General features: G+C 46.5%; 7 protein-coding genes across 7 annotated transcripts; 6 read left to right on the top strand and 1 right to left on the bottom strand.

Annotated features, from left to right (window-relative positions):
• Positions 1 to 3: 3 nt before the first annotated feature.
• Positions 4 to 748, bottom strand: NCB2 (negative cofactor 2 transcription regulator complex subunit ncb2). The gene is made up of 5 exons (XM_043149147.1): positions 588 to 748; positions 469 to 534; positions 312 to 406; positions 190 to 258; positions 4 to 133 (listed from the first exon to the last, which is right to left on the bottom strand). Exons 1-5 carry the CDS (start codon positions 673 to 675, stop codon positions 17 to 19), a joined length of 435 nt encoding a protein of 144 aa, XP_043013751.1. The 5' UTR covers positions 676 to 748; the 3' UTR covers positions 4 to 16.
• Positions 749 to 1,444, top strand: E1B28_004647 (uncharacterized protein). Its single transcript, XM_043149148.1, has 5 exons — positions 749 to 791; positions 840 to 965; positions 1,021 to 1,085; positions 1,140 to 1,161; positions 1,221 to 1,444. Exons 1-5 carry the CDS (start codon positions 786 to 788, stop codon positions 1,239 to 1,241), a joined length of 240 nt encoding a protein of 79 aa, XP_043013752.1. The 5' UTR covers positions 749 to 785; the 3' UTR covers positions 1,242 to 1,444.
• Positions 1,445 to 1,497: 53 nt separating this feature from the next.
• Positions 1,498 to 2,440, top strand: E1B28_004648 (uncharacterized protein). The gene is made up of 3 exons (XM_043149149.1): positions 1,498 to 1,783; positions 1,963 to 2,001; positions 2,068 to 2,440. The coding sequence occupies exons 1-3, from the start codon at positions 1,591 to 1,593 to the stop codon at positions 2,253 to 2,255; spliced, it is 420 nt and encodes a 139-aa protein (XP_043013753.1). The 5' UTR covers positions 1,498 to 1,590; the 3' UTR covers positions 2,256 to 2,440.
• A 131-nt stretch (positions 2,441 to 2,571) lies between these two features.
• Positions 2,572 to 4,045, top strand: E1B28_004649 (uncharacterized protein; the record flags this gene model as incomplete). The annotated part of the gene is made up of 7 exons (XM_043149150.1): positions 2,572 to 2,963; positions 3,024 to 3,086; positions 3,137 to 3,226; positions 3,282 to 3,321; positions 3,375 to 3,573; positions 3,630 to 3,789; positions 3,850 to 4,045. The coding sequence occupies 7 exons, from the start codon at positions 2,572 to 2,574 to the stop codon at positions 4,043 to 4,045; spliced, it is 1,140 nt and encodes a 379-aa protein (XP_043013754.1).
• A 525-nt stretch (positions 4,046 to 4,570) lies between these two features.
• E1B28_004650 (uncharacterized protein) lies at positions 4,571 to 5,752 on the top strand (the record flags this gene model as incomplete). The annotated part of the gene is made up of 6 exons (XM_043149151.1): positions 4,571 to 4,585; positions 4,642 to 4,724; positions 4,778 to 4,849; positions 4,903 to 5,043; positions 5,100 to 5,308; positions 5,370 to 5,752. 6 exons carry the CDS (start codon positions 4,571 to 4,573, stop codon positions 5,750 to 5,752), a joined length of 903 nt encoding a protein of 300 aa, XP_043013755.1.
• Positions 5,753 to 5,947: 195 nt separating this feature from the next.
• E1B28_004651 (uncharacterized protein) lies at positions 5,948 to 8,730 on the top strand. The gene is made up of 9 exons (XM_043149152.1): positions 5,948 to 6,274; positions 6,335 to 6,611; positions 6,664 to 6,771; positions 6,829 to 6,931; positions 6,981 to 7,205; positions 7,264 to 8,415; positions 8,470 to 8,534; positions 8,588 to 8,602; positions 8,651 to 8,730. Exons 1-6 carry the CDS (start codon positions 6,041 to 6,043, stop codon positions 8,183 to 8,185), a joined length of 1,869 nt encoding a protein of 622 aa, XP_043013756.1. The 5' UTR covers positions 5,948 to 6,040; the 3' UTR covers positions 8,186 to 8,415; positions 8,470 to 8,534; positions 8,588 to 8,602; positions 8,651 to 8,730.
• Positions 8,731 to 8,928: 198 nt separating this feature from the next.
• Positions 8,929 to 11,524, top strand: E1B28_004652 (uncharacterized protein). The gene is made up of 4 exons (XM_043149153.1): positions 8,929 to 9,384; positions 9,444 to 9,541; positions 9,590 to 10,733; positions 10,792 to 11,524. Exons 1-4 carry the CDS (start codon positions 9,045 to 9,047, stop codon positions 10,935 to 10,937), a joined length of 1,728 nt encoding a protein of 575 aa, XP_043013757.1. The 5' UTR covers positions 8,929 to 9,044; the 3' UTR covers positions 10,938 to 11,524.
• Positions 11,525 to 14,475: the final 2,951 nt, after the last annotated feature.

A 14,475-nucleotide genomic window follows, 5' to 3' on the forward strand; every position in this document is an offset into this window, starting at 1 on the left:
ACATGTGAGCATGCTACTATTGGCCTGATTCGAATTTCCTTCGACTGGCCGCAAAAAGTTCTTCTTGAGCAGCCATGAGTTCTTCCTCTGTCATCCCTGATTGCTCCATTTTCGAGCCCTTCTTCTCTCGATCCTAAACACGGAAGGTCAATAAACGATCATCACGGCAAACATTCCACAAGTGCGCACCTTCTGCTGCTGTTTATGATCCTTCAAAACATCCTCCACCTCCGTTGTAAATGAATTGAATCCGAGTTGCTAAAAATGTGGGTTTCAGTCCCATCAAAGTGGGTAATCGGTCGTGAATGAACCTTCAGAGCTGCAATTATATGTTCTGGTGCTATTGTCTTCTTGGAATCTTTTTCACAGATTTCATTGGCTTCCGACGAGATTAGGTGAATGAATTCTGGAAATAACGAAAAATAAGTGGTCCGAACACAACTAACCATCAGGGAAGATCTTGTTCACCTACACAACATTCAATCACCAAATCTCTGGTCTCCTTCGCACATACCACGTCGCTGGGCAGTAGTTCTGTCAGGAGAGTATGAGTTGGGACCGTGATTGGATCACGCTCAAAGACGCGCCTGTTATCATCTTGGCCACGGTTGCTTTTGGTAATGAAAGGTCTTCGTCGGGTGGAAGAGTTCCAGACGGGCCTTCTCTATCTGACATGGTTGTAGATCTCCCTGAGTTTTTGGAAATGAAAAAGGATATGAACCGTCGTTCCAGATTTGGTGATTTTTGAACTCCGCACCTCTTACCAAGGTTCTGACTCGCAAACCATGTCGGTGAGTCGTATTTCGTGCTCCTCTTTATTACCGGTTAAATGTGTGTAGGTCAACCCAGTAAACCCCAAACCGTTCATGCAAGAACTGACAGGAAAACCTGTCTTTGTTCGTCTAAAATGGGGCTTGGAGTACAAAGGTTTTCTTGTTAGCACCGATGGATACATGAACCTCCAGGTTCGTCCCAGTATTTCTATCCTCTTGTAACTTGCTTCAAATCACTTCTTGGCAGCTGGCAAACACGGAAGAATATCAGGATGGAAAGTCAAACGGTACCCTAGGAGAGGTTTTCATTCGGTGCGTCGCCAGCGTTATCGATTTCCAGTCAAGCATGCTGAAGCAGATTATCAGGTGTAACAATGTGCTCTACATTATAAGTTCACGCCATCTACTACCATCCAATACCTGTTCTCATCTGCTTTTTTTGATTACAGGGAGGCCCCTCCAGAATAATTTTATCGCTCGCCTTGCTCGTGCTAAGACTTCGCGTGTGCCGTAGCGCGTTTTACGACCTCAACGCCGAATAGCCCTATCGCTGAGTGTGAGAGGAGTCATACATACTAGAATCATCTTGTCAGACTTCGTATCTATTCGTGTATCTGTACCATAGTCCAAGTCAAAAAATGTTGATATGCTGCGGGCCCGTTACACAGCCATTGTTGACAAATACAACAATCATGGGTTATGATTCACGAAGCCGAAGTACCTATATAACCACGACCACAACGACACACCCACCACCCACCACTGCAATTCCTTAGCCTTCCCACCAGAAGCTCACCTATCTCCCTTATTGATCACGATGGCAAAATCTCTCCGATCCAAAGTTAAACGGGACTTCCGCTCAAAAAAACGTGAAGCTGGCATTTATGCTGCTGCCCATGCTGCTCGGTTAGAAAGACTCCACGCAAAATTGGCTGCAACGGCAGCACGGGATGTAGATGGGGATTTACCGGTGAAGGGTGCCGAAGTCGTAGCTGAGGAAGATATGCCAGGTTGGTCTTGGTTTGCCACTTTTGGCCTTCTAGACCCCGAAGGCATTTCTGCGCACAGTATAAGCTCTTTTCAAGGAGGAAGGGGATCTCAACTCTTTCCCCATCAACAACAACGCATCACTCGTGATCTTCCTCAGAGTTTTAGTGATTGATCGTTGACGTACTTCTTTTTTCTTCAGCCGACAACGTTTCAGAAGCTGTCGTTGAAGGAGGAGAAGGTTAGCACCATCGATTCCCGATTCCCAAATCATGACAAGATTCACCCTCTCCTAAATTTTTATCAGACTCCATGCGGATGGACATTGCGGAAACCTCATCCAAACGTATATCGACACATGGCCCTCGTGCCTCAAGGCGAGAAGAATGGCGGTTATCGAAGGGCTTACCTGCCCGACCCAGATCTCGAGGGATGAATAGGCAAGGAGGCGTAGCGGCGAGAAGAAAAGCGGGTCGTTCCAAGAGAAGGAGATAATATACCTTTCGATATACCTCTGGAGGAAGTCAAGTACCTCGATTGTGTCTCGTTCATTCTGTCAACCAAGGTCTAAAACGAAAGTACGCTTTTGAGTGCCTAGCTTCAAAGTGAGACTGCATACGTTGCAAGATCGCCACCGTCGCGCAGTTCAGACCCGTTTTTCTAGTGCAAATTGAACTCAGAGTAGTATAATAACACAGTAAATACCTACGAAGGATGTAAACCCTTAATATCCTATATCAGTCGTCCGAGGTTTTGGAGCGGAGACATTTACATATGTCCCAGTTTTCCCATAACGATGATACATTGTATCATGACCACTTTAGATTCCCTACCGGTCGAACTCATCGCCGACATTCTCAGCGAGCTCGATCTCGAGACACTTGTTCATGTTTCTCAGCTATCCCGCCGTTTTAACGTCGTCGTATCCGACCCCGCTTTAAATCCGTGGAGAAGACCAATTTTGCGCGAACTCGACTCAGGCAAGTACCACAAGGCGCTTAGAAATCTGAGTGTCAGGCAAACCGTCCCACGACACAACTGGATTGAAATTTTGAGCCTGGCCTCCCCTTCGTTCATCCTTTTTGATACAACATTACCCAATCTCAAGGCGGAAGAGTGGAGAGAATGTTTTTCACGACGATTTCTACCCAGTTGGAGGAGGTGGACTCGTCAGGATACTAGTTGGAAGGCTGCTTTTCTAAAGTGCGCTCGTCCGTCCTATAGGGTCTGTTGATAAGCACAACCAATTGATGGTTTTCTTAGGGTTTTACATCGTGTCTGGCATCGAACTCGGACATCTTGTACTGTCGATGAAGCATGGACAAAGTCTGCTACCCACTCATCCACATCAACGCAGTTTGCTCACTGTGGTCCAGGTACATTGTCCTTCACCGGAAAGGTCACGCCAATCTGTTGGAGGCATCTACGCGTAACTTCAATCCTATCACTATATTCAACCAGCTAAAGTACTCCTTGCAAACCTTGTTCCTTTCTCCCAGGGCGCACTAAGTAGCTTTTTAGGCTTCAAAGTAATCTCATACATGTGGAAACTCGTATCAGGGTAAGTGAATCCAGTCCGTCCTCACCTGTCTATTTTAATCTAACCATCCCCAGCTTGTCGTAGAACTGATGGACGTTAGGGTGATCGCGTTCGGGACTTTGAATACCAGAAGCCCTCTGACGATGAACCTCAATGCCCATACTTTTCTTCACCCACCTGGTGCCGATAATCTTGGTGACCAACCTGTTGCAGAGAGCAATTATTCGATAGCGGATTACGGAGCATACCCTTTAGCTCAGTCTAGTGGCTATCGTGGGTAGACTCATTCGTGCAGTATAGAGATCTTTTACAACCTTTTACTCTGAAAGACCATTCAAGCGGCGCTCTTAATCTCACACAAATGACCCACCCTCATCCAGCTTCATCACACAAACACTATCCTTGGTATACCCCTGGTGGTTTTGACAAGCGGTGGCTCGAGTCAGATGGGGTTGAAGAAGAAGGTCGTAAATGGGTTGGGTCGATGATGTACGTGGTGTTGAATGCTCGATACCGTCGATTTCTAATGTTTTTGCTGCCCTGTGTCAGGATTGTTGCTCAACTGAGAGGCCCCAGGACTCACGAACCTTCCCAAATTGAGCCGCCCCTTCAGGACCTTGACTTAATTACTGGCCCTGGGCGGCATCAGTATGCATCCTTTGTCTGGAATGATCTTTGGGCTATCGCTCCGTGGTTAGAAGAAAGGGTCACACGTAAAATCGACGGACAGGGGTTAGGAAACTAACAACTCTTTGAAGCCATTGTTTCTTTGTGCAACTTTGAAGTCCTTCTCGAAACTCTCGAGGACCAGCACTCTTTCCGATTACATAAGAGCTCGATCAAAATGTCTCGGAGGTATATTTTGCGTCCATAGACGCCTTTGTATTTGGTGCTTTTTTGTTATTTCCTTCATTCGTCACAGAAAGGCTCCGAATACAAGCGCTGCTTATCTGCAGACTGCGCGACGCCTATGTTCTCGGGTTACCACTACCAGAAAGGAAAAGCAGTCGATCAAAAACTTTTTTACTTTTTTATGAAACAAAGAATTTCTCCCGATAACGCTACCGTCACATCACAAATCACGACGAACCGGAAGGGACTCATTGGTGGCCCTTAAAAGCTCAAAACATTCCACGAACCATCTTCCTTCTATCTCCATTGCTTTCGGATTCCACCATAATTTTCTCGACGTTGCAGGCAGCGTTCAGCAGGCTCATCTCAAGTCGATCATTTAATCTTGTGTTTCATTCATTAACATTCATTAGTCGCAATGGTTGCATCTGAGGTGAGTCGCTCTGTGTAGGCTAGGATTTGACTGCGACTGACGGCGGACCTCAACAGCATGTTTGTCCGGTTTGCGGCAAGTCCTTCTCGAGGAAGGGAGATCTGACACGCCATCGACGAGGTATTCATGGAGGGGAAAGGTACAGTTGAGAACTGTAATGGACTTGCATTGCCACTTAGTTGCCACCTACAGGCCCTACGTTTGTCGGGTGTGCTACAAAGCCTTTTCTCAGGCATCCGGACTTAAGACTCACAAGAATGTTCAGTGAGTACCTTCTGTTGTGTCCAGACTGCTCCAAGATCTCAGTCGTGTTTCAGCACTGGTGCAAAACCTTTCGCTTGTAATGTCGACGGTTGCGCCAAAGCCTTTGGTGATCCATCGTCGTGCGCACGACATCGTAAAGAGATCCATCGAGAAGCTGAGAGCTACAGCTGTCCCGTTGACGGCTGTAACTCGCGGTGGGTCTTCAAACCATTTTTCTTATCAGTTGCCCTGTCTGACCGATTTTTTGTAGCATCAAACGTCGATCCGGTTTCGCATGTCATTTGCGAAAGCACGGTTGGGATACAAACGACTTGGACTTGGACACCTACGCTTCTCGCAAACGGGTCTCCAGGCCGAAACCCTCCGCCGAACTGAGGAAGACGGTGAAACCCGAGCCCGTTTCCGAGCCTGTTTTCTTTACCTCTATGCCTCTTCCCGCATATCACGGTGCTTCACATGGTGAGTCGTGCGACAGGTTTTACGGCTCCGATCCCGTAAACTAACTGAGTGTTCAACATAGGCAAATTTGATACAACTTACTCTACAATTCCATACGCGAATCATGCCCCCTACCATGACACTCACTACAATCAGGTTTCTGTGTATCTGAACCCACTTCCGAATAGTTTATATTCTGCTGCACCATCGCGTGCGACTACTCAAACACCCGATCTAGGATTTTCTTGCTCCTTCTCTCCCGCCTCCAATTCTTCACTTCGTCCTACTCCTGAACCTCTTACTACATTAAATCCCTTCGATTTCTCGTCGTTTGACGATCTGGGCAATCCAGCAAAAATGTTCGTGGCGTACATCGACAACAACTTATGGCCCCTCGGTGGGATAGATCATACATTTCCGGGTACAGGATGGGGAGGGGCAGGACCTGATGTGGGAAGACTCTAATTCGTAAATTAATTCCATAACGTAGAGTAGAATCATACTAATTCTATACCAACCCCTACCAATGTGTATCGATAGGATGATTGCTTACCGCGACCGCGACTGGACGCGAGACGTGATACAAAGTCGCGGTCGCGGTCGCGTGCGTGAGCAAAACCTGACATAATATTTTGGGTTGAATCCGCAGTGGACGTTGTCGCTCTGTGTTACTCTGTTATCACCATAAGTTTCTCCTTCCGTTGCATCAAATTTGGATATCTCAAGCGGCCTATTTCTTCTATTTCTTTCACGATGTTGGTTTCTCCTAGATACCCAGCAGTGCAAAGCTCTTTTTCGACCAACCATTCCGAGCCAGAACATGGGCAATACCGGCCAGCCAAGGACTTGGAGGCTTTCAATAGTTTATTGCCACCACCAGTTGAATTCGTAGAGGGTTCTTCTTCGGGGAATTTGGTTGTGCCAGAGGGTAAATATGAACCTATCAATGCGATAACAACACCTTCGCGCTCGAAAGCGCCAGTGGAGGTGAGCCTCTAATTTGTCGTATCGGAAACGATTCAACTCAACGTTCCACACTAACTTCAGGTTCCTCCTATAGCTTTTAATGCAACCTCATCCAGCCCGGCAATATCAAACGGCCATTCCAACACCTCTATATCCACACCGACTAAGACACCGATGAAAACACCAGTCAAAACGATAGCGTCGCTGTACCAGGGAGACGTTGAGCTTTCATGGCCAAAGATGTGGACTTTGGGCGCTGGCTTGTTTAATACCGGCAACACATGTTTCCTGAACAGCGCCCTCCAATGTCTGCTACACACTCCCCCTCTTCTTCACATAGTGTCCACGCATCGAGACTGTAGGTCTTTCACTCTTTTATGGCCTGTGTTGACTTCCAATGTTCTATTCAGGCAAACCCGCCGTATTCTGTATGACATGTCAGCTTCGCAAGCTCGCGGGACGCTCCTTTCAGAAACGAGCACCTTTCTCGCCAGATATGATAACCAGCAAGCTACAAAGTGAGCCTCAATGCTCTGTTTTCTCTTCACGCCTTGATTTACTGGTCGTTAACAAAGTTATTGCCAAACAAATGCGTAGAGGAAGACAGGAGGACTCGCATGAATTCCTGAGATATGCTATTGATGCTATGCAGAAGTCGTGTTTAACCGGTCATCCAACGTAGGATTGATAAACTGAATACCTGACTCCAAACTGACATGGTCCTTAGCAAACTCGAACACAAGCTCACTGAAACTACATGGGTGCATAAGATTTTCGGAGGGCGGCTACGATCTCGTGTGACATGTCGTGACTGTGGCTCTAATAGCGATACATTCGACAGTATCCTCGACCTGAGCCTCGATATTCACCGTGCACAACACCTGAACATTGCTTTGCACAAATTTGTGGCGACGGATTATCTGAAAGGGGCGGACAAGTACAAATGTGAAAGGTGTGTATTGCTGTCGTTTCGATTAATCGCTGACCCTGACCCACGGTCATTTTGTCAGATGTAAAAAGCATGTCAATGCAGAGAAACGCTTTACTATACATGACGCTCCAGTAGTCTTGACGGTTCACTTGAAGCGATTCTCTCCGATCGGACACAAGATCGGCCACGGCGTCGAGTATGACGAGCACCTTAACCTCGATCCCTTCATGAGTGAGGGCCAGTATGGTCCGCGTTACACGCTCTATGGGGTAATATGTCATGCTGGCGGTGGTCCCAACTCAGGGCATTATTACGCTTTCGTAAAGAGTCGAGAGAACAAGTGGTTTGAAATGAACGATGAGTCCGTGACTCCTCTGGGCTCACCACCAATTCGGATGAAGAACGCCTACATGCTTTTCTATTTGAAGGACAAGGGGCAGAAACTCGAAATGATCAACTTCTCGTCGACACATCGACCGAAATCCGGCGTTGTTGCCGCGATGAAGAAGAAACGGACACGCGAAGAAGAAGAGGAAGAAGACCGAGGAGAAAAGGTCACAAAACCATTTATTGGTCCACTTTTACCAAGTCCGATTATCAATGCCAGGAGTCCTTCAGAGTCCAAGCGACCGAGACTGGACAACGATGACCCGCAGGCTACCAAATTGAAGAACAAGATCCAGGAACTTCAAGTGTCCTCAAATACAGCCCTCTCCGAATTGGCCGATTATGCGTCTGATGAAGATGCTAAATCTCCGAAAGCCGATAACTCCAATCCGAGTGGAGTAATCCGCACCCCAGCTTCTTCAACACCCGCACCCTCAGCAAACTCCTCTGCCATCCCCCCTGCAGCCTTTTATGGTACTCCCGCAGGCGTTAAAAAACGAAACGGTCTCGGTCCTGCAACCGCGAACCATCATTCCACTTGGAAGAAAAACGGATATAATCCTTACAGTAGATTTGGAGGAAAGAAGAATAAAGGGGCCGCAAGGGGTCTTTAGGATTGACTGTCTCTTATTTTTGATGGACATGGTCGCGCATAACTTATCTGACCCTTTATACCATTCGGTCGCGCATGTCGAGAAACACTATACTGAACTTCTGTTCTGGCAGTCAATTACCGGAAGGTCGATCTCGCAGATGTTTGTCCCGAACGCTCAGGTCCTCTTTTCGAACTTCAACGTCCTTTGTGCCATCTATTCAGACTGTTGACGTTGACTGTAGAGCAATCGTACGTTCGCCTCTCAAAATTATGTAGCAAAGATATCATTGGTCGAACCGATAGCCTACTATCAAATGATTCTAGCTTCCCTTTCCCGATTCGAAAACTCATAAGGCGCACAACGTACAGTAAGCTGTTCACTTATCATTGATTAGCTCGAATACTTAACACCAGTCCTCAGTGTGAATAGGTCAAGGTCAGAACTTATTCCCTCCTATCTCTCACTGAGTAATGCGAACACCAGATATGATCACAGCTGAGAAAGTTCGTGCTCCTCGTGTATCTTTATTGTTCCGCGTGCGAGGCCTTCTACGGTTTCTGAATGCCTTCGAGGGAAACGAGTTTGTGAGCGGTCTGGAAAAAAGTTGCTCTCTACTTTTCCTTGATTTGACGTAGTGCGTGCTGGGTTGTATACCTCTTCCTGATCTTGTCCTTGTTCTTAAGAGAGAAAGGACCATCGATCGGCGAAGTAAGTAGTCTGCGGATAGCGCGTAAGTACTGTGAAGGTTTGCGCACTTACTCGGCTAAGAGTCTTCGGATATCGAGTGCGAGGACGAATCGGCCCGATGCATTGACTCCTGCCTCACTTCTAGTATAAGACGACCCTAAGGACTGGGTCCCTCTCCATTCTCCCCCTCATGCAGACTCTCCAACTGCTATCTGTCTCACTGACTCTCGTCTCAATCCCACGATACCGAGTTCCCAGTTTTTCGTCCGTCATAATTCGACAGATTCTTCAACCCTCTCCTGCAAAATTTCTTAACATTTCTAGCAATGAGATTGAACTATCCATCTTTGCCGAAGCCCATACCCTTGTAGAATTTGAGGAGTTAGCCAGGAAAGACCGTCAGAGGCAACGGTCAAACTCGGGGTCTCGCCCGAGTAAAAATAGGGACGCACAGAGTCCTTTTGTACCCATCGAGGTCTCTTACGAGCAATGGAGTGTGTTACAGTTAGAATCCCATAGCGATTCTCTCGGTGAGCACATATAACTGATCGTATGTGTATGTCTAATGCCGAGGCCTGTAAATACACAGATAATTCGGGGGCGAGGGTGAACGAACTTTCTGCGCCGCTCGCTGCAGCTGGGATATCCATATTGTATCAATCCTCTTACATGAGTGATTTCATTTTCGTGAGTAGTAATCCTACTTGTCAAAATACATCTCATAATGTCTCCTAGGTCAAAGAGTCGCGTCTTCCAGAAGCACTTTCTCTACTTGCGAATGCTGGTTTCGATCTTTACTCCGTTGAAGAGCCGTTGTCCTCTCCCACGGTTCCAATATCACCTCCGTTGACACCGGGTCTGCTTTGCGAACTCGATTGTAAGTCTTTCCTCGACTTCGCTCCCTCAAACCCAGCAGTCTCGCCCGGTTCCGTGCTGACCAGGACGAGAAGCACCCCAACGACACCTTCTTTCTCCCCATCTCGATCACGCACGCCCAGCGGACCTAATCCATCTACACAGACCTCTGTCGACCGCTGCGGGAGGAAGGCAAAATCATTCTCAGGTGAGGTTCATCTCCTTGATTCAGACCTTACTTGCGTGGGTCTGTCCGATGACAGCGTCGACAACTGGTCGTCAAAAATAATCAAGCTGGTCGCTTTTCCCGACCTAATTCCTTCACCTCCTCGAGATAGAAAGATAGAAGAACGTACTCCCATGGCCTTTACTCCAAGGCCGCGTCGTGAAAGCACTCAGTCCCTTTCCGACCATTCTTCACCGCCTACGAGTGATGAGGAGGATCACGATGAAGTTGGCTACTTCTCCTCGTCTCCTACTCGGTCGACATCCTCGCTTCTAACGTCTCTCACGTCCCGTTCATCCCGCTCCTCCTCTGTATCCACGGATTCTCAACAGTGTTCCCTTTCGATGCAGGTTTCTCCATCGTATTCGAAACATCCATCAGGAATGGGTGGTCCTTTGTCCCCTCTGTCCCCCTTACATACGAACGATGCCTACTTCATCTCGTGTACACCCACACCTACAACAGAGTCGTCAAGGCGGAAAGCCATGAGCCTCTTGTGTGGACGATCTTCACGGTCAAGACCGGAGGTCAAACCACCACGAGTTCCATTCTTCTCCTTCACCCGTACTGCGGAAGGTTCTTCGCTCACCACGGACGCTGAGCTTTTAGCCATGTTGTTTCCAGCGAAAGATCGGTACATGGTCATTTGTGGTGGAGAGCTGGATGCTGCGGATCAGCGTGTTGCTGAAGGAAAAGATCATCGAGAAGACGAACCAGAATTAGACGACGATTTGGATCACAACACTGGCAGCAACATGCTGAAATGCCTACAGGTCGATCTCAGAAAGTTTGGCCTTGGTGAGTGTTACGTTTTCAAGTCCATGGTTGTTATTGACTCGCGCATTCTCTCGGACAGATAAACATGGCCTCGTCAACCGTTTTTCCCGCGTGCTTGAGGAGAACGAAATCAATCACATGTATAGTTCCACCTTCAGAACAGCGAATCTCTTGGTCGACAAGCGATATGCTGTGCGAGCTCAGACGCTGCTACGAGCCTGCTGAGAGCAGATTCGCTCTTTTCAGACTGCTACACCAAACACTGCGTTCGTACTCAAAGTTCAAAAGCTCTAGTCGCCACGCAATCATTTCTGGATTTAGAACGCCGACTCGGTCTTTGGAATTTGGTCTTCCCTCCGCAAGATCATTCTCACAGGTCTTAAGCTCAACTCCTCTCCCGAACCATGGTACTCTTTTTCCCCCTTCCATATCGTCTGTTCGGTTACTTTTCTACTCAACTAACATTGTAATTCTTTCACTCGTCACTTTAACGGGATCCACTCGTCTTCTCACCTCATTATCTGAGTCTTTGTTTTGGCTCATCTGTAGTCTCTTAGTCCCCGCATATCACGGGCTCGATGCATCAAGTACTTCCGTCTTCTCTTCTTTCTTTTGGGGTTTTGGTAATGTATGACTACTCCCATCACGTATTTAACTGCTTGCTATACCTTTTCACAATTCTGTACACATTGCGATGTATTTTATCAGCTTTACGTAGTGTATCGCTACTATTACTGCATACCAAAATCATCATCTACAGTACAGCTCACTTGATGCTTCCGACACGGATTTACATAAATATACAGTACTGCCAACCCCGTTTGCTGTCCGATGGTCAAAATCTCTACGGTGTTATTGATGTTCGGATTTGCGGTGTTCCTCTGTTTTCGTGTTAGATTCATAGGCGGGGTCCAATGAAGGATTTAATTTCCTAATAATAATAATAGGTATCTGCTCAAAGCGCCGAAATACGCCACATGAATTATCTTCTTCCTGATAAGGACATTCTCGCAAAGGTCGGAAATCACTATCTCGGTATTCTAGCGCTAGATTCCCGTAACTATTTCCAATTAGTCTGAACCTCAGTTGTATCAACTCGTTGTTATTTACACACAAGATTCGAGACTTCTTTCAACATAGTCGCTTACTCCCTACTAGACAGTTTTAATTATAGTTAAACATCTCCAAGCAACTCGTTATAAGTTATTGGTTGTCCCCACAAAGTGCCTCATTGATCATGTGACCTGTATTTTTCGTAGGCCCAACCCGCGTCTGAGGCATCCAACGTCGTCTTTCGTGGTCTGAGCTATGTACGAGGGAGCTGTAGGTTGGGCTGAGGGCAAGCGTTAGCTTGGCCAGGAACGCAGGAAGATCACGCTGCTGGGTGGGCAGGATTTTCCGACGATTATTTACTCGCAATAGTAGCTGTTTCTTCACTTGTTAATATGTTGTTGGCTGTGGAAATACAACTTGACAAGAAATAATTCGATTGACTAGTTCTGAATCAACTGGGATGTAAACTATGTGGGTATTGGTAGTTTCTGTGCATTCAAGAAGAAAACGAGATGTAAAGTTTATTGTTATGTGAGGTGGGTTGGTGGGTGTAAAAACGAGTGAAAGGTTCGAACGCTGAGCGACACTGGGCTTGTCAAACCGGGTGAATTTCCCTTAGTACGACATGCGAAAATCTCCTTTCACTGTCAAATTGGAGTGAATCTCCATTTCACCCCCATGGTGAAATTCCGCCGAAATAAATCAGAAGTAAATAGGTGATTTCCAGTTTTGTAAAACAGAGTGAAAATCACAGTTTTATAGGTGAAAATAGGAATGACCGGGCCATGTACGTCTACATACGAATATTGAAGTAGCATGTATTGCCTTACGATAGGGTTCCCTTTAAGATTCTAAGTTGAGTGACATAAAGTACCAGATCAGCGAAATCAGTCAGTAATTAGTTGTCAAAACAACTTACCGGGTTGGTCCAGTTCAGGCTCAATGCTCATAATATATGGTCGCTCATAGAGAGCCCACCGTAATGGTGCATTAGGTCGCCGGTAATGCGACTTAGTTGACTATGCTACAAGGTTCTTTTTGCACTTTAAACAGTGCTACGGAGCGATATTTATCGTATTAAGAACTAGAGTGAGCCCGAATTGCTAGTTAAAGCTAGTGCCGCTAGTAGGATGTGCCGTCGGCGCAGCTAGACCAGTTAGAGAGAGCCGTAGATCGTGTCAGAAAACTGTATGACCGTTCGAAACCTGTAGAACACTATGAGCAGAGGACTTAAGCGGTAATTCACCGAGTTCTACTCTCTACATTCTACTATGCACTGGCATATCAAGGGATTGTACTATTAGAAGACTTGTAGTCTTCACAGAACCGTTCGTAGCAGAACTTAACAAAGTCAAAAGACCTTCATACTAGGAGTACCTACTTCTACGGGGAATTTAGTTGACAAGAAATCGGACATTGGACCGCACAGACTAGGAGAAATTTGATATGACCGTAGATCGAGTCCCGATCTGAGGAAAAGACAAAAAGACATGATACAGATCCCAGATCCCAGATAGAGTACCTAGGAACCAGGCAGGAATGAACAACGGATCTCGGAGCCCGCGCTGTTCATGTGCTATGGCGATTCAGAACTCTGGATCCATATGCTGGAACTATTTGGACACACTAAGTCCATATGATTTGATAACGTCGAAATGTAGGATAAGGTCCGTAGGCAGGAAATACCATATGGTACGCCTATGTAGGTCCATTCCACATGCTGAAACAAGAATGAAGAACGGTCCAGATTGGTCCAAAACATATGATTCGAATACGGAAAAGCTCCGTAGACAAGATTCTGCACATGTAGCAGTCCCTAGCGATAAGACTCCGCATGGATTCGTAGCTACGGTGCATTATTTTTAGAGATAAAACAAGTAGAGATAGGATTACAAAGCTAGCGTAGAAGTAGTATAAAAGCAGCTCATGTATCCGTAGATAAGTAAGTACTACCCGTGCGTAGGAAAGTCCTGAGTGGGTTGCCCGTGAGTAACTGCTCTTGACACCAATAGAGAGATTTGCCCTGTCTTTGTGCAGTGAAACGATAAGATTTGATTTGAACTATACGAGACCGTCGAGGTCAAAACTAGAGAACTATCCGTCCGTAGGCCGCCGAGGTCTTGATTACTGTTTCGTGATCCGTCGAGGGTCTTAGCGTTCGTGTCCGCCGAGGACTTAGTTTTCGTGTCCATCGAGGGCAATAGTCTCCAATTGTTCGAATTAGTCTTACCGTAGACGAAATTCATAGTCCCACTTAGTCCACTGGACAATAAACAGAGCCCCTACAAACCTTAGAATCCCGTAGCTGTGGTGTTTTTACACTTGCAGTTACACATTGATTTCATAAGAACTTCATACGATACTGAGACTGTGATCTTGTGCGTAACCTTTGCCAAGCAGTCCACCCTTGCAATCTTTCCTGGTGTGTAGAGTTATTGATAGACTTTACACGGAGGTTTACTAGTTTTTGGGTTGATTTGGTGTTGGTGCTACTCCCGTAGCTCTGATATTAGGTTGACTCTTGAGTGGTATACTTCGCCCATTATCTGGTGACCACCGCAGGGGGTGGAAATAAGATTACATTCAGTATCAAACGAAATATTGTGAAATTCCGGTAGTTTTAGCCCTACGGCGAGAACTACAAAAACAACAAAAACCAAAAGAACTTCTCTCAGAAAGATTAGTTCACAGCGACGTAATACTCGCACTT

The sequence above is a fragment of the Marasmius oreades genome, chromosome 2, assembly GCF_018924745.1.
Source record: "Marasmius oreades isolate 03SP1 chromosome 2, whole genome shotgun sequence".
Taxonomy (NCBI): Eukaryota; Fungi; Basidiomycota; class Agaricomycetes; order Agaricales; family Marasmiaceae; genus Marasmius; species Marasmius oreades.